The sequence below is a fragment of the Leucopleurus acutus genome (assembly GCF_964270905.1).
Source record: "Leucopleurus acutus genome assembly, chromosome: 4".
In the NCBI taxonomy this organism is placed as follows: Eukaryota; Metazoa; Chordata; class Mammalia; order Artiodactyla; family Delphinidae; genus Leucopleurus; species Leucopleurus acutus.
Genome location: NC_139146.1, coordinates 125260823 through 125280074, shown reverse-complemented (window position 1 = coordinate 125280074; position 19252 = coordinate 125260823). Strand labels below are relative to the sequence as shown.

The 19252-nt window shown below is 44.7% G+C and overlaps 1 protein-coding gene across 1 annotated transcript in view; it reads left to right on the top strand.

The window, feature by feature from the left end:
* The first annotated feature begins 14488 nt into the window (after positions 1-14488).
* The window catches only part of TMEM131L (transmembrane 131 like), a 159852-nt gene continuing 155088 nt past the window's right edge, over positions 14489-19252 (top strand). The window contains exons 1-2 of the mRNA XM_082837961.1: positions 14489-14619; positions 15286-15356. Coding sequence (XP_082694087.1) covers positions 14496-14619; positions 15286-15356 — 195 coding nt within the window. The 5' untranslated portion in view covers positions 14489-14495. The remainder of the gene's footprint in view (positions 14620-15285; positions 15357-19252) is intronic.

Here is a 19252-nt window from a genome sequence, read left to right as displayed (position 1 = left end):
TCCTTCAAACATTATTGTTTTCATTTCTTAAAGGTTTGAAATTAGCAATATCAAACAAATCAATCTAGAAATGTACAGTTAAATCTTTAATCTCAGAGAAGAAAAGGCCAGTAAGGAAAAGGATTGTTGAACTTCAGACCTAGGAATGAGCTTCAGGGTGCAACACCAGCCCAACTCCTCCATGTTGCTGTTAAAGAACCAGAGCACTCAACAAGACATGGAAAGAACCTAAATGTCCATTGACAGAGGAATGGATAAAGAAGATGTGGTACATATATAAAATGGAATATTACTCAGCCATAAAAAAGAATGAAATAATACTATTTGCAGCAACATGGATGGACCTAGCGATTAGCAACATGGATGGACTTAGAGATTATCATACTAAGTGAAGTAAGTCAGACAGAGGAATACAAATATCATGTGATGTCACTTATATGTGAAATCTAAAAAAAAATGATACAAATGAATTTATTTACAAAACAGAAACAGACCCATGGACTTTGAAAAAACTTATGGTTACCAAAGGGGAAAAGTGGGGGGAGGGATAAATTAGGAGTTTGAGATTAACATATACATACTACTATATAGATAAACAACAAGGACCTACCATATAGTACAGGGAACTCTACTCAATATTCTGTAATAACCTAGATGGGAAAAGAATCTGAAAGAATGGATATATGTATATGTATAATTGAATCACTTTGCTGTACACCTGAAACTAACACAACATTGTAAATCAACTATACTCCAATATAAAATAAAAATTAAAAAAAAGAACTCGAGGGTGTGAGTGGAAATCACTCAGCTGGGGGACCATAAGCTGGTCCCAGAAGCCAGGCCTCCTGAAGGCTAGCAGAGCAATGTCTTCATTATGCCAGAGAAACCTGAGAATCAGCTGGGGTAATTGTGCAGCTAGTCAGATTTTATTTATTAGTTAGCACTAGCTGATACATTTGGGGAAAACCAAGCCATGCCAACATGATACTACGACTCTTCCATATACAATGAAATTTAAGTCATAAATATGCAGAACCCACTTCTATAAAGTTTGAGTACTTTCCTGGCAATTCACCCTCTGGCATTATCCCATTTGTCACAAAGTATTAACTCCCTGTACCTATGTCTGCTTGTGTGGCTATCTCTTAGGATCTAGTGAGGAAGCGTTGGATCAAAGAAGAGTGGGATGGGGTAGTGTTCAGGAGTGATGACACAATGGAGACCTTGCCAGGTGAAATTATGGGGTGGAATGGTATGACCATGGTAACCAAGTTGGGACTCAGAACTTCTGAGATCAACCAGCTGCCCTACTTATCCCCAGGATGTTCCCAATGCCAGGTTCCTAGTGACACTTACTCTTTCTTTTCCCAGCTCCCACTCTTCAGTCCTCAAGACTCACAAAAATAAAGAGAAGTTTTAGCGATATTTGTTCGATAATCTACGCAATTATTCTGAACAAGAAATAAATTGACAGTAGCTCAGGTCATACATACGGGATAGCACAGGACTGAAAATAGGTGATTATTCCTTACATTGCCATCTGGACTAGGAGTTCATTTCCAGAGTAATTGCAGAGATTCTGCAACTGTTTATATACCATTTGAAATCCTAGACCTCTACTCCCAGGAGACCGTCATAGTCAGACTGTTTACGTCTCTCACCAGTTGAATGAGAGTCACTTTATTATCTTAAATGTGAGCTCCCCTCAGTCTTGCCCTATTTCCTGTTAACCACCCTGCACCAAGAGATTGGAAGTGACATTAAGAATTGGGGGGCTGGGGACTTTCAGGATAAAGTCTATTGTCACTAAGGTATAGAGATTTTGTGGGCTGCTCTATGTTTTCAGAAAAAAAAAAACATTCTAAAAATCAAATATGTTTGGCAAACTTACTCATGCTTACATCAAATTAAAGAAGGAAGCATGGCCTATTTCTGTTTTACAGCTCACTGTCTCAGGGCCTTAGGTATTTGGAATGCAGACTGTGCCCTGTTGGCAGGGATTCGGAATCAATTTAGAGTGTGTGATATGATAACACATGTTCTGGATCAGTGGCAGGGGAATGTTTGGAGCAGTAATTCTGTCTGTCTCCCCATTAGCAGGAAGGCTTGCTAAACTCACAGCTGGAGAGGTGCCTAAAAAGAACTAGGCTCTGTGTGTCTGTGTGTGTGTGTGTGTGTGTGTGTGTGCGCGCGCGCGTGTAAAGGCAACACAAAACCCAACCCCCAGGATAAATGCTAAATTAAGGCCGTCAAAAATGAAACGGTACTTTCATCACAAGGATAAACCGGTATCAAATCAAGATGACTGCCTTTTTCAGCTAGAAGTGCTGCTCTATCCCTTCAGACACTGGGCTTAAAGACACAGGTGATGTTTAACAACAGTAGGGAAAAAAACCTAGACCCAGTGGTCCCAAGAAGAAAATCAAAAGAAAGTGTTCATTTTAATAAGGCACAGAAGGTGGGTGGGTTGGGGGGAGGTATAGAAGATTCAAACAACAGGAGTGAAACTTGATATCTCTCAGGCAGAAGTAGAAGCTGAGTCTTGGCCCTGGTGAGCTGAACATTAAGGAAACACGTAAGTGCGTGTAAGCGCAAGCATGCAGCGAGCGTAATTCAGCAGGCGTTGTGAGGCCGCATGATAAGCTTAGCAAGAAAGATCAAATTTTGTCCTTTGCAAAGATGTAAGTTATTTACTCATTTTGATCAGCAGAAAGGACAATCTGTATAACGTATCCCTGCTTTCGTATTTCTCTTTCCCTAAAGTCTATAGTGTTCTGTAACTTCCTATTGCCTTATAGTTTACCCTGCTTACACAGACACAGCACTTCTCTCCAGATTGACCTGGATGAATGAATGAATGAATGAATGAGTGGTGTTGGATTTAAAATATTCAGAATATAGGGACTTCCTTGGTGGTCCGGTGGTTAGGACTTCGCCTTCCAATGTAGGGGGTGCGGGTTCGATCCCTGGTTGGGGAGCTAAGATCCCAAGTGCCTTGTGGCCAAAAAGCCAAAACATAAAGCAGAAGCAATATTGTAACAAATTCAATAAAGAATTAAAAAAATTTGTCCACATAAAACACGCAGAATACGAACATCATGGAGCCAATCATAGTTGATTTGGCGTTTTAGATTATTTCTCTAATTCACTCAATCAATTTAATTATGGCTAGCTTAGAGATCACCAGGAATCTCTTGAAAAGAGTCAGCATGGTTAAATGGTGAAATACAAGCATATGATTTTACCACTACTTGGTCAAAACTAAAACTGTAAGAATTTGTAAAGTCATCTATTGATTTACGATTAGAGTTAAGAGCATACTGGCTAACTTTGCAGGCTTCTTCCTTAGAATGAAGCCCTAGTCTTCAGAGGAAGTACTTACCAAGCATTTCTCAGTTGGCACAGTGCTTTTACACGTATTATTCCATGTAATCCTCTTGACCTCTTACCTGTTTGTTTTAAGATACCACCCCGGCTTTTTTTTTCAGAGGTGATTTGAAGTGTTAGGTCTTAATAATTGAACAACATTTTCCCAGAGTCCTGTCTTCATTACGTCAACTTCCTTTGACAACTAGGACAGTCTTAGCCATTTCCTGTTCAGATCCCTTCTCCCTCTAAGACACTGACCTGCATACCGGCTTCCTCCTTCAGAGGTGCCTTGGATCATCTGCTCACTGGAGGGGCAGAGAGAGGACCGACCACTGATCCCCTTGCCCACTGAGGTTACCAACTTCACCCCTCACACACCTCCTCTCCTACAGTTTCAGGTCTTGGTTTGTGTTTCAATCCACACGCCATGTGCTTGTTGATCCTGCCACTTACACCTTTCCAAGTGGAGTTGCATCTCCCTTCCCACTTCACAGTCCCCATGTTCTGCCCAGAAGAAACACTGTCCTCCACCCTTTCCCGGCTTTATTGCCCAGAAGTCCCTTTTGCTCCAGCCTCACGTGTGTGTACTTTTTTCTCTGTACAGTATTTTAAAAACCTTTTATATATTTCTCACTGTACTGAGTAGTTTTTCACCAAATCTATCATAGTTATCGTTGCCATTTCCATGTTAGTGGATTGATTTCGGGTGTTTCCAGTTTGGAGCTATCACAAATAACATTGCCATAAATATCTTGTAAAATATTTTTCATTTAAAATGATTTTCTCAAAATAAATTTCCAAGAATATTACTGTGTCAAAAGGTACAATCATTTTTACGGCTTTTATTCTGTATTCGGTTGCCTTCAAGAAAAAGTACCAACTTGTCCTGTCCTTGGCACTGTGAAGAGTGGGCTTCTTTGAATCTTTCCCAACACTGGGTTTCATAATAATTTGCGTTTTTGTTGTCATTAATTTAATCATTATGAAATAATACTGCAGAGTTATCTTAATTTGCACTTTTTTTTTTTTTTTTTTTTTGCTGTACGCGGGCCTCTCACTGTTGTGGCCTCTCCCATTGTGGAGCACAGGCTCCGAACGCACAAGCTCAGCGGCCATGGCTCACGGGCCCAGCCGCTCCGCGGCATGTGGGATCTTCCCGGACCGGGACACGAACCCGCGTCCCCTGCATCGGCAGGCAGACTCTCAACCACTGCGCCACCAGGGAAGCCCCTTAAGTTGCACTTTTAATTGAGGCTGATCTAGCAATAAAAAAAATTTCAGGTCTGGAATGATCTTTAACACAGAGCAAAAATAATTTCCAAGGGGAGCGGAAGGGGGTCATTTCTTCAAATCTATTGGGCTGGCTCGGAAGAATTTGCCTACACACTGGCGGGAAAAACTCGATTGCCGTTTAGCAAAACTGCCAGTACCGCTCTAGTCTAGACCCTGCTTTCCTCACACACAGGTGGTTGCCAAAGTCTCTCAACCAATTCGCCAACCTTCCACTCCCCGAGTCATTTACCCGCAGCTCCCGGTTTAAAGCGCTCACAGAGGAAACAGGGCCGCGGGAGGGACCAAGGGCACAGCCCCCTGAGACTGAACCTGTCTCCCGAGCCCTAGACGGTGTGCTTTCTCCATCGTGCGCCTCTCACTACTTTCTGGGAAGCCAGGTGTCTCCGAAGAGCCGCCGGCTGATGTTGGAGGCTTTCTCTCCAGTCCTCTGGCTGCAGCTCCTGCAGCCGCGGCGTGAGGCTCACCCCCAGCTGTGTGTGATTCTGCCCTTGGCCTCAGAGCTGTGCCCCAGTTAGGGATGCACCGGCCGGCTTGCTCAGGTTGCTTGCCCTGCCTTTTGTTTGTCTGCTGCTTGGTTTCTAGGGCTGCTCCCCTGCGCTGCCAGGCGGTCAGGGTACCGCGAGGGTGGCGAGGTGCGGCGAACTGAGTTTGCGCGCAGTGGAGACCCCTGATCGCTTGTGTGCCTCTTCTTTCCCGAGGGAGGTGTGTGGGAGGTCTGAGTTTAGCAGGATGTGGAATCGTTGTGCCCTGTGAGCGTGTATTGTTTGATCATGCAGATCAGATCTTAATCGAGATGTTCCTTTCCCAATGGCTGGGCAGTTTTATTTTGCAGTTGGAGGGAAAATAAGGAAGCCCTATATTGCCTTGCCCGCCTGGGAATTGAAACACATGTCTAAATAAAAGAACTGAAGTGGAGCCTTTTCACAACATGAGGGCATTCTGTTCATGTGGGCCTGGCATTAACGTTGACTCGGTAGAAGCATCGTCTGGGCCATCAACCTGAGCTTCTCTCCTGCTGTGATCCTACAAACTCTTCGGGCTGACCTCCCTCAAGTTCTCATTTTGTTTTTCTTAATACAGGAAACGGCAACAACAAAACAACATGTGCCGGGCACTCTTCTACAGGCTTATATGTATGACCTCATTTTTCTGCCACAACTTATGAGGTAGATGATTATTATCTCCATTTTACAGGTGAGAAACTAAGGCACAGAGCGGTTAGGTAACTTGCCCAGCCCCCCAGACAGGACCCTAGATTCTGCTGACTGTATCCTTAGCCAGTGGCTGGAGCCTGGCAGTACAGGTCCGAAGAAACGGCAAGAACAATCCCCCTTATCACGTCAGAACCATAACATCTGGCTCCCCGCTGCTGACCTGGCAGCTTTTTATTTGAACTTTAAGTGCCAAACTTAACATGATTGTAATCTGAAAGCACGCAGTTTCAGGAAGCTGTGAAGTTGCTTTACTCAGTGGATTTTGGAATAGTAAGAAATGATGAATAAAAAAAATGCAGGCTTCCTGCTCTCAAGCCATCAGGTCTGGGCAGAAAATCATTCAACGCAGGACATGGAAAGGACCTTAGAGGTCACGTCATTTTATGGCTTCATTTTACAGTCAAGAGAAAAGGCCCAGGGAGGTGATGTGCCTTGTTCAAGGTCGTGAAACACATTTTCCAAAATTTCAGTTAGATTGTTTAGATGGGTAAGTCAGATAAGTGTTGTTGAAATGCTACTATTAGAATCCTATCTACTTATGGAACTTGATAGATGATATTAGTTTGGGGAGATCCTACAGCAATATGTAGAAGTTCATATGACTTAATTCAGGGTTACCTCACCTAGACAGACCCATTTCCAATACTAAGCATGCCATTTTTTCTGGAACCATGACACATTCAGTGACCAGAAATTGGTTGTACAGTATTGACATCCTCTTAAAGAGAATTTCTTAGTTTTTTTGGTGCCATAATGGCCTTTATTCAGTGTTTCCAATTTCCATGTGCTTTCTATACATTTCTAATGATCACCATTACATCACTGTCCATTCACATGAGAGTAAAGGTGGTATTGCTCTGGTGGTGAAGAATGTGGATTCCAGAGACAGACAGCCTGGGTTTGAATTTCAGCTCTGCACCTTATTGCTTTATGATCTGTGCCTCAATTTCTCCATCTGTAAATTAGGGATAATAATAGTACCTACACCCCATATGGTTGCTGGAAGGATTAAATGACTTAATATAAGCAGAGCTCCTAGGATAGGGCTTGACATGACATAAGCAATATATGAAGGTTATCATTATTTCTAGAAGAGGAAGCTGAATTACAATGGAATCACTTTAGACTGTTAAATGGAGCTGAAAAAGTGCTTACTATTTCTGCTTCTCAGACTAAGGCTGGGCTTTGTTTTATAGCTTAAGTGGGACCTTAAAAAAAGCAGTTTTTCCAAGATCATCTAACAAGAAATTGACTCAATTTACAGAATTGCAATTCTTGCCAACCTTCTGAATGAAATCTACTTCTATATCTTTTCCAATAACAAATAAGAAAGAAAGAAAGAAATGAAGGAAGAGAAAAATAAATTCTCCTCTTTGGTCTACATATTGAACTCCCAAGTAGAACATTTTAATAGCAAGTATAAACAAATCAGTTAATGGAGTCACTATTTTAGAAGTTTACACAAATAACTTTCTCAAATAGACTGTAAGCTACTATGTACACAAATCAGTAAAGGGACAAGATCTGTATGTCTGAAAGTGTGGAGACTCAAAAGAAAAATGACAGATTTTACTGAATTTCACATTGACCTTGATTTATCACCTGGACATTGTACAGATGGGGTATGGTTTGTAGCTATATGTGAAATCGTAACTTATTCTTAATCATTGTAGCTGGGCCTTCATAGACTTTTCTAACCTTCCTACAAGCATCCTAAAATAAATAGAATTGAAACATGGGGAAAAAAATGGAAGTTTCCAAGTGAGTTCTTGCTTTTTTATCTTTGGAGACAGTATGGTGCAGTAGAATTAGAGTCCAATTTTAACTCCAGATTAACAATCTACCCTGTCAATTTCAGTTTCTAACATGTAAAATAAGGACAATAAGGCTAATCCCATTGCGTTTTTGCCAGGTTTACATAAGACACGAATGTAAAGTGAGTGCCCAGTGACAGTTCTCCCTTCTTAGACATAAGAAATAATACTTTGTTCTGGAGACAGCGTGGAGAAAAGGGAACCTTCCTACACTGTTGGTGCAGCCACTGTGGAAAACAGTATGGAGGTTCCTCAGAAAACTAAAAATAGAGTTACCATATGATCCAACAATCCCATTCCTGGGTATATATCCAGACAAAACTGTAATTCAAAAAAATACATGCACCCCTATGTTCATAGCAGCACTATTCACAATAGCCAAGACATGGAAACAAACTAAATGTCCATCAACAGATGAATGGGTAAAGAAGATGTGGTACATGTATACAATGGAATACTACACAACAGTAAAAAAGAATGAAGTAATGCCATTTGCAGCAACATGGATGAACCTAGAGATTAACATACTAAGTGAAGTAAGTCAGACAGAGAAAGACAAATATCATATGATATTACTTATATGTGAAATCTAAAATATGACACAAATGAACTTAACGACGGAACAGAAATAGACTCACAAGACATAGAGAACAGACTTGTGGTTGCCAAGGGGAGGTTGGGGAGGGATGGAGTGGGAGTTTGGGATTAGAAGATGCAAACTATTATGTTTAGAATGGATAAACTTCAAGGTCCTACTGTACAGCACAGGGAACTATATTCAATATCCTGTGGTAAACGATAATGGAAAAGAATATGAAAAAAATGTGTATATATGTATAACTGAGTCACTTTGCTGTACAGCAGAAATTAACACAACATTGTAAATCAACTATACTTCAATTTAAAAAAAAGAAAGAATATTTTGATTAGAAAAAGCTGCCCCCTCTGGGAGGATGCAGCGTCACGGGCATGTGGTCTGGCCTGTCAGTGCCCTTGTGGAATCAGAAGGCAGCTCCTCTCACTGTAGGCAGCCTGGAGCCAGGGCCAGCTCGGTGCATCAGGGCTGGATTTCAGGCCCCACTTCTCGGGCGCTCCAGGCATGAGCATACATGGCAGGCCAGTGTACGTGATGAGAGGGAGCCAGATGTGTGCTCATCAGGACAGAGAGCTTTCCAGGAAGAGAAAACAGCAAGTGCAAACGTCCTGAGGTGGGGCGGGGGGGGGGGGTCCAGGAAGAGAAAACAGCAAGTGCAAATGTCCTGAGGTGGGGCGGGGGGGGGGTTCCAGGAAGAGAAAACAGCAAGTGCAAACGTCCTGAGGTGGGGCGGAGGGGGGTGGCCAAGCCTGGTGAGCTCGGTGGACACAAAGGCCCCGGGCTGAAGAGCAGTTATCAAGGGGAAAGCTGTGGAAGATGAGGTCAGAAAGGTGAGCAGGGCCAGATCGCGCAGCTCCCTGCAGGATGAGGATAGGGGTTTGGATTGTATTCTAATTGTTTAGGAAACCTCCAGAGGGTTTCATATTAATACATAATATGAATTCTATGTTAAAAAGGTCATTTTGGCCATTGCACAGCCGACATATATATAAGTGATGAGGGTGGAAGCAGAGAGACCAGTAGAGGGCAATTGGAGGAGTCTACGTGAGCGATGGGGCGCTAGCGGGGTAGTGGTGGAGAAAGAAAGGTGAGGTAAGGGAAATACTCTGGAGCTGAGTGCCTCAGGACTTCCTGAGAGTTTTAAAGGCTGTAAAGGAAAGAGGAATTAAATATGACTCCTTGGCTTTTGGCTCGAGCAACTGGGTAGATGGTGCTGCCATGGACTGGAGGTTAGGGAGAGTGGGGATTTAACAGGTTTGGATGGGTACAATAAAGAGTTTGGACATGTTATGTCTGAGATGCTTATTAGCCATTCAAGTGGGGATGGCAAGCAGGCAGTTGGATGGATATATGAGTGTGGAACTTTAGGTTCGGGCCAAAGTTCTAAACTTGAGACTCGTCGGCTTATAGATAATATTTAAATATACTGGGGCTGGATGAATTCATCGAGAGAGAGAGAGAGAGAGGAGAGAGGAGAGAGAGAGAGAGAGAATATCCAGGATCAAGCCCTGGGGTCCTCTTACTTTCAAAGGTTGGGCACAGGAGGAAGCAGCTGCAAAGCAGATTGAGGAGGTAGGGACAGATTGAAGATGGTAGAAAGAGTTGTCTGCTGTACTTGACGGGAGTTCCATTGACACAGACTTAACAGTGATGGCCCTGGGGAGAGTAGACTGTCCTCTGGAGAATAAACTAGATTACTAAGTGCTAAACACTTTCTCCGCAGCCCTCTAATCAGTATTTACTTTTGTTGCTTTTATTCATTTAGCTAATTTAGTTGATATAAAATGATACATGATAGGTCTTTTAATTTGCACTTGTAAAACAAACCAAGTATTACTTGCTATTTCCTCTTGTTATATGAGCATTCTGTTAATATCTTTGAGACTGGTTATTGTTAATGATTATGGCTCACTTTCATTTTTGTATTGGTGAAGTTTTTTCTTTCTCTCACTTGCGATTGTTTTTGACAGGAAGTAACAGAAAACTTGACCACAATAAGAAGGGGTTACTTTTGCTTACAAAACAAGATGTTAAAAGGTAGACAATCTAGCAATTCTATAATTCCTCTAGGATCAAGACTTCTGCCTTTCTAGTGCACCATCCTCAGCGGGTAGTTTGTGTCCTCAGGCTTGTCTGAAGGCTGCCAAACCTCTGGGCATCACATCTATATTCCATCAGGAAGAGGAACACGGAGCAAAACTCTTGTACTAGCTGAGGCTATTCGTCTTCATCAGGAAAACAGTAGCTTTCCTTGAAGCCATGCCAGTAGAAGTCTGCTTACATCACAATGACCAGAAGTCGGCCAAATAGCCGTGCCAAGTTGCAAAGGTGGCTGGGAAGGTGACTATTTTTTTTTTCACTCAGGTATCACTCATTTAATCATAATTAAACATGTAGCAGGACCACACTCGAGGCATCCTGTGTAAATCACATTCTAGCCTCTCTTTAAAAATTCTGTCTTTAATTTTTTAAAAAGCTATCTAATAAATGTAATCAATTTAATTAACTTTTATTCAGTAAAATTTACCCTTTTTATTGTACAGTTTTATGAGTTTAAAAAAACATGGAGAAAGATGACGATTTTTAACTATGAATACTGTTGCTCCCTCACATTGCTTGATGTTCCCACGGCAGAAAAGGACAATGGATTAACACAACAGAATAGGACTTCCCAGGCAGTCCGGTGGTTAAGACTTCGTGCTTCCATTGCAGGGGGGAAGGGGTCCAACCCTGGTCAGGGAACTAAGATCTCCCATGCAACATGGCTCAGCCAAAAACAAAAACAAAAACCCAACCAAACAAAAAACCACAACAGAGTAGTTTAAGAAAGGTGTGAATACTTAATTGATGCTTCCTGAGATGAGATGAAATGGAAGAAAGAGTAAGAAGGGTCCTCTTGAGTCAAGGGGGAGGTTTGCATCTCAAGAGTACCTGACCATAATCCCTAGGTTTCTGCCAAGCTCAAAAACCATCCCTTCTGGGCATTTCCTCCCAGGCAAGGATGAGGCTTGCATCCCAGCAATGATGGTGGTGATGATTTGATAAAAGACTTAGTTTTGTTGTCTCTACTGGGGTGAGACCTGAAATGTATGAATAGGTGAGCTAGAAAGCAGCTGTTACCTGTACATTTTCATTAATCATTCCCATTTCCAGCATGTCTGAGTGATAAGAGATCACAGTGAATGGCAATGAATAGGTAATTCAAGTAACTGAACATCAGTGTCAAATTTACCGTACTCATGATAGTCTGGCACGTCCCCACAACGTGAACACAGGGTAATACCATTACTAGCATTTATTGAGCCCCTATCCTGGATGCTTACCCTACAGTATCTCATTTAATCTTTACAACCACCTTGTGACCTGGTGTGTTGAATCTTCTCTGGATTAGATATAAGTGATTTGGGCTTGACCCTTCCCCGTCAACTTTACGTGGGATGTGTCGAGCTATAAGTCACATTTATAAACTTGCTTGGTTTTCATCTGTACTCATTAAGAAAAAAAGAACAAGGGTAAAGTAAGTCAAAAGCATGGTCAATATCTGGCATGTTTAAAATAAGTATAGATTTAGTTGATTTTAGGAGTGGTTTAAAAAAAAATTACACGCATCTAATTTAAAATTGATATACTCTAGTAAAATACCTCCTGTGTCTCTTCTACCCTTTAATCTTCTGTATATAATTTGCGTATTGAGTTCATTCATGTTTACATTAATTTTCTTCCAGTTAACATTATTTCATACATACTTCTCCATAACTCTGCCACTATAACTTGGATATTTCTCATCCTTTCTGGGCTTCAGTTTCTTCTGTAAAATGAGGCAGTTAGGCTATCATGTAATAGCCAAAGTTTTTCCAGCTCTAATAGAATAACTATTATCCACAGGGGAATAATGGAAATATAGCACAAATGACACAGACTCTTCTTTGGAGAACAAATTTACTTCAAAACATGGATGCTACTTAATGGGCCATAACTCTCCTGTTGTTCATGAGTCAGCATGAAAAATACCTCCAGAGAAGGCTAAGTAGGTCAGATTTATCTAAGAAGACAGCTGTGTAATCCTGTATCCCTCTCCAACCTCATGGCACTGCAGATACATGTTTCTGGCTTTTTGAACAACAGTCAAATAGCATTACCAACTTTGTAAAGTTCACAAGACTGCAACTTGAAAAATTAAGCTGGCCTTTAAAAAGCTTCAGTAGAAGATAAAATAGAGCTGTGTTTATATATGGTCCATAGCAATTTTCTTCTATCTTTTAAGCCATTTCCATTGATTCTGAGATACTGGTTGGTGTGAGAAAGACTTTTACTAAAAAGTAAAATAATTTAAAAATTAGTAAAGTTTTGGGTTGTGTCTGTTTATTAAACCTGTTGAATAAAACCTGTTAGGCTGTTGATGTTTGCTTGCTCTCCTTTCTAAGTAGTATGGTCATAAGTGGACTTAAAAATACGTATTGTAAATAAATAGGCCAATGAGCGAACTTCCATGTAGAAACAAACTTTGAAAGTGCAGTTACTGCCGAAGTGGGCTGGGCAAGTATTCTTGTCATAGAAGGCCCCCTTAACACAGTAGAAGAAAGACCTTCAGAGCCCAAGGGGCAAATGCAAACCTAGAGAAGTGAAACTAAGAGAAAAAAGAAGGGACGCGTTGGGATGGGACTGGAGATCCTTGCTAAGGAAAGGTAGATGCTGGCAGGCAACACAGAAAAAAAGGCAAGGGACAGAGAGAATACTGGAGAGTGGATAATGCAAAGTGCCCTTCTTTTTTTTTCCACATCGAGGTTTTATATTTGTGCTAATCTTCTTAAATGTTTAGTTCTGGCCAAGCAATTAGGCTATTGAACCTTGTTAAGAGTTATGCCCAGACAGTGTGAGATTGGGTTCACAGTACTGTATTATGTCCTTGGGAAAGAGAGGATCCATAATTGATTTAGTCCTTCTCCGCATCTGCCCTGCTATTCGACCACTGCTTTGCCATTGTCTAGACTCTAAGGCACCAGAAGCAATTAAATAGAGGATCAATGTAAGCAGACAGGTGTGCCACGGTCACTTCCCCTCTTCATTCTACGTGGCTCATATTCTCTGAATTTCATACAAGCTACTCTGGAAGCAGCAAATTAAAAATATCTTAAGATTGCCAGTACTTCCAGGTCGCGCAAATAGATCCCTGAAAAAATCTTGCTCCTGATACCACTGGCAAAGGCATGATATTAACTTAAAAGAGATCTCAGATCTTAGACGTACTTTTTAGTTATAGGCATCAAAAAATGTATTTCCAAGTATCACTTATATTACCCCGTGAATGTCAGAGACAGCAACTCACCACGTCCTTGACCCCAACCAGGTTTCAGAAGAGGCTGACTAAATTTTGCAATAGGAATCCGAAAGGAGTGTGTGCAGGGTCTTTAAAGCTCTAAACCCCCTAGGAAGAGGCTTCCCCACCTGTCACAAACTGGACCGTCTCCACAGAGGGTGCCGGGCCCACCACCGCCACGCGGCGCTGAGGTCAGCCTCTCGCGTCTTGGGAGAGCTCTTTTTAATTCTAAATTACAGACTTTGCAGCCACCGGATATCCTCGGTGCAGAACTGGCAGTAGCCATGTGGCAGCACTCGCCTTTCCTGACAACCACTGCATTATTTCCACTAATACCCTGTCTGGGGCCTCTTGCTGGGCGACTCCTCATTTCCACCTCCCACCGCCGCCCCTGCCCCTGTGGGTAATAACCCGATCGTGGCCAGCGTGCCCAAACAAAGCGGAAACCACCCCAAAGTTCTTGGCGATAGTGGCCCGGGAGCCCCTCCCGCCAGCTCTCGGCGCCCCTGTCACGCCCGCGGAACGTGCCCGGGCCCCGCAGCCTCGTAGGGGGGTAGCCGCAGGGCGCCGCGGGGCGGGCCCGCAGCCATGTGCTCCGAGCCGGGCGGGGCGGCGGCTGCGGCCTTCGCATTGTCCACGTTCCCCGCGCCCCGCCGCGCTCCGTCCCTCCCTATCTGTGGCGCACACGCGCGGAGCAAGCGGCGCGCCCGAGGCTGGCCTGCAGCAGCTGCGGCGGCGGCGGCGGTGGCGGCGGCGGCGGGGGCGGAGGCGACGCGGCGCGGGGAGGGGCGGGGCAGGCGGCGCGGGGGCGGGCCCGGGGCGAGGAGGCCGGGGCGCCAGCTAGCGAGAGGCAAGCGCGGCGAGCAGCGCAGAGGAGCGCGAGCAGCAGCATGGCGGGGCTCCGACACCCGCAGCCGGGCTGCTACTGCCTCACCGCCGCGGCCGTGAACCTCCTGCTGGGCGTCTTCCAGGTTCTCCTGCCCTGCTGTCGCCCGGGAGGGGCTCAGGGACAAGGTCAGCCTGGCGCCGCTCCGCTGGCTTCCCTCTCCACCCCGCCCCCCCTTTCTTTTGGGGGAACTGCTGAAAGCTATAAGAGGGCGAGGGGAGGAACGGGAAAGGAGGAAGGAAAGCGGTTGCAATTCCGGGCTGGTACCCTTTGCTCACCGCGGCGTCCCCTCCGGCACCCTCCGCCCCCCGCCAACAGAAAGCTGGGAAGTCGCGGGGCTCGGGGACCGCGGCGCGGACCGCTAGCCGCGCGCGCCTCGGAGCCTTTGTGCGCGGGCCCCGGGCGCCCTGGGCGCAGCCCCCGCTTTGTGTGGCGCGCGCTGGGGCCCCGCCGCGGCCCGGCTTCCTGCAGCTTTGTTCCCTGGCCGCCCGGGCCGTGTCCCGCACACGCCCGTCGCAGCTGCTGCGGGATGCGGAGCGCAGGGTCCCGCGGGGTGGCCTCTCCTCTCCGTCCCCCAGCGCTAGAGCCCCCGAGCCCGCACGTCCGAGGGGCCACCGGCTCGCACCCCGTCCATTGTGTTCCGATCTTCGGCTCGCTCCTCGGGTGGCCTCCGCTTCTAGAAGGGAAGGGAGGCTTGTTTTGGTGAGGCGGGTGCACGGGGGGACAGTCGGGAAACAGGAAGCGTTTTTTTTCCGTGCATTAAAAACGCGGTGTGTTTTTTGGTGTTGGTGCAGCGATCGAGCCCTTGCCGAACGTGGTGGAGCTGTGGCAGGCGGAGGAAGGGGAACTCCTGCTGCCCACTCAGGTGAGGACGGGCAGGTGACAGGGCGGCTGCGCGGGTGCAAGGGAGGAGAGGCCAGGAGGCCGCCGGCCCCCACGGCGGCACCGGCGCTCGGGCCACTTTGCAAGGCAAATAAACTGTCGGGCCGAGCCTGAACACCTGGCCACGGTGGCCTGCCCGGCCTCCTCCCGTGCCATGTGACAGGGCGTGAGTCACGCCGGCCCCAAGTTCAGGAGGTGGGAGCCGAGGCCACCTCAGCAGGGCCGCTGCCGGCGGCGGCGGTGCAGAGGGGAAGGGCGGGCCCCTCGGCCGCCAGTGGTCCGGGGTGGGCGAGGGACCCGTGCCTGATCTCTGCGTGAGCCGTCCTGTGTGCCTGAGGACCACGGGAGGATGGAATATTGATTTCAGAAATGTTAGAGAGTGGTCCTTGCCGTTAGCGTTAAGTAGCTTTGGGATGAAGATGTGACTTTAAAGGATTGTAGTCTTGGGTTTTGTCCAAGTGCCTTTAATTTGTGTTAGAATACACCCTCTTGTTAAGAACTTGAATTTCAGGTTTCGTATCCCCCCCCCCCGTGTGATGTAATGATTGCATGTGGAAAAATCATTACTAATGATTTGTTGGGAATCTGGCATCATCAGATTTACGGCTTCAGTAGAGTACTGCAAAGCCTTTGTGTTTAAGATTTAACTTTTAGGAGAATTTCTCATTGACTGCAGATGTACACATTTAAATATAATGTTGTTGACTGTTTTTCATCAGCGACAGTAGTGACCCCAAATGCATGTTTTGGATGGGTGGGGGAGTGGTTTGAATTGTAAGGGACTACTCAGATTGTGTGCCAGTAATTTTTAAGATGTTCATTACCTCTCACGTTGGTGGCAGCACTTAATTCTATGTTGTCTCTTGTGGCTGTTTAGAAAACAGGATGTGTAGCTATAACTTCACCGGCGAGGCTGTGCAGTTTTACATTTCAGTGTTCTTCCTCGTATGCGGAGCATTTAGAGGGCTGGTTTTGAGATATTTGGAATATTCATTTTAACCAGGGCTAATGAATAACAGCTTCAAGGTGGAGAGGTGATTTTTTTTAGAGGAAAAATGCACTGGACCTTCCCTGAAGGCCAGCAGGCTGAAAGAGACCAGTCCTTGGAGAAAAAGCCCCATCAGGATGGGGAGCAGATAGTCTGTCCTTCTCTTAAAAGTTTATTCCTAAATAGATTTTTTCCCCTGATTGTAAAGGGCAGATGTGTAGTGTTACAAAAATGCAGAAAGATGAAAAGAACGAAATAGAAATCACTCAACTCCTGCTGAGAGAACCATGCTGAACATTTGGCATATTGACTTTTCACAAATGCAGTATAGTCATATTTGTGTATATCAGAGTTTTCAGCAGAGATGTTAGTGACATTTTGGGCCGGAGAATTCTTTATTGTGGGGGGCTGTCCTGGGAGCATCTCTGCCTCTTACCCGCTAGATGCCAGTGGCAGTCACTCCTCCCTCCCCGCAAGTTGTGACAGCTAAAAATGTCTCCAGACCTTGCCAGATGTCCCTGGGGAGCAGAACTGCCCCGGTTGAGAAGCACTGGTGTATATCTATACATTTTTGCATTTTTACTCAATCGTACCCTCTGCCTCTTCCTGGTTAGTGTAGGAAGCCAACCCAGACTGAAAGGAAAGGAAAGGAAATGATAGACTTTCATTTGTTACAGCATTAGTCGAAGGCTCAGTCTCTGTGCTCAGAGATGGAAATGTCAAAGCCCCTGATATGATGAATGATTTTACTTATAGGCTCAAAAATGATCTGATGTAAATCTTAATTTCTGGTTTTGTTTATATGTATAATACAGTTTGTTTTGGTAAAGAATGTTAGAATTTTAGAAGCTGTTCTCTGGAATACTCACTATAGAAGCATTTATAACTAAGCTCATTTAATCGAAGCTATAATGAAAGTGAAACTGATATTCAAATCATTTTCTAAATACTCCATCTATATGTGTATTTTTTAGAGACTGTTTTACCCTACATGTACCTCGGTGGGGGTGAGGATAGATATGGGTCTGTCTGTCTATATTTATCTAAGCTGCATATCTATCTAAACTGCACGTGTGTGTGTGTGTGTGTGTGTGTGTGTGTGTGTGTGTGTGTAAACTGCAGAGAGTTCTGAAGAGAGTTATTTTTAGGGAATTCTTTTCAAAGTATTTTGAATTTTTTCAGAAAAAGTTCCCTCATGTGTGTCAGGGAGTCTGTTGAAAAGAGAATATTTATAGGTGTTATGTAAATTTGCGGGTTTTCTGCCTACTTTGTAAGTTGGGTTCCTTTCAGGAAGACTTAAGAGATGGCTTCAGAAGCGAAGATTTGTCAATGATCAGTGAAACAGGAGCGTCCGAAGATGTGGCATTAAAAAATTGAATACTAACATTTATACAGTTATCTATTTTGGACATGTTTTCTATAGATTGGGCCTTTTTCTTTTCTTTTTTTTTTTTTTTTTTTGCGGTACGCGGGCCTCTCACTTTTGTGGCCTCTCCCGTTGCGGAGCACAGGCTCCAGACGCGCAGGCTCAGCGGCCATGGCTCACGGGCCCAGCTGCTCCGCAGCATGTGGGATCTTCCCGGACCGGGGCACGAACCGTGTCCCCTGCATCGGCAGGCGGACTTTCAACCACTGCGCCACCAGGGAAGCCCTCTTTTTCTTTTTTTAATGGGTCTCTTAAGTGACCAAGAACTTGAATAATGCATCATTAGTAAAACCAGATATAATAATTGAATTGTTATAAACTGCCAGCCTTATAAATCCCTCTGGCTGGGCTTCCAGGATTTGACTCAGGGTTCCATCACTTTCCACCTTTCTGTCCTTGGTTTCTTCATCTGCAAAATGGGGTGAATAGTGGTGCCAATCTCAGAGGATTTTGTGAGGATTGAGTGCCTTGAAGTTAGTAAGCGCTTAATATACGTTACCTGTTTTTTTGACAGTATCTCATCTGACCCCTAGATTTGGTCCCTGGAGAGCGTGGAACAGCTTTTCTGCTTTGAAGGGGCTGAACTAGTGCAGATAACTCAGTACTAGCACATGCCCAGCAGTTGCATAGATAAGTTACATTATTCATACCTTTTTGTTATACACTCTTTTATGTTGTAAAATGTTTTGGTCTAAGAACATTAAAACTTGATCCATGGTGATAATGAGAAGGAAGAAAAAAACATGTAATTTTATTCTTAGATTTACAGGATTTTTCTTCTCTGACTCTACTTCATTCATGCTTCACCGCACTGACTCCAGAGTGGTGATGTTATAGAAGCCAAACAAATGTTTTCGTCAAATGTTTTATTGGCAAGAAGTGATTGTCTGTGTGCAAGGTACTGCTTTGTGCACCTTCTTCCTCCGCCTTCAAGGTCAGAAACTTCCATGACCCCCTGTGGCCTTCAGGGCCTTTTGCAGTGTGACCTTGTCTGCAGCTCCGCTCAGTCCTCTGGGACACTCGCCTGCCCCCTTGACCGTGCAGGCCCAACATGGATCTGTTGAATGAAAGCACAAATGCGATTGCCCTGCCGTTTGTCCGCGATCAGTCCTTCCTGACCCCTAGCTTGGCCGTGGCACTGTCTCCATTTCTCCTCCCCTTTGAGTTTCTCGAGTGTCTGGATTTTTTCCTTTGTCTTGTGTGTGCCTTGTTGCCCTAACTGGGCTCCCCTTAAGAGGGTTTGGGCATCTACGCTTGGGTGCCCCGTTGTGGCCACGATGTTGTGCATGCATTAGGCCTTCAGGGGTTCTTCCTGGTAGAGGAGAGGCCGTGCTCAGTGTCTTGAACAGTTCCCCTATTCATGAAGTTAGCCACACCTGAAGATGGCAGGTGGAATGCCTTAGGCGTCGTTCCTATTACTGTTTAATAATCACATTTCTGAATCAGTTCTAGGAGCAAGAAGGGC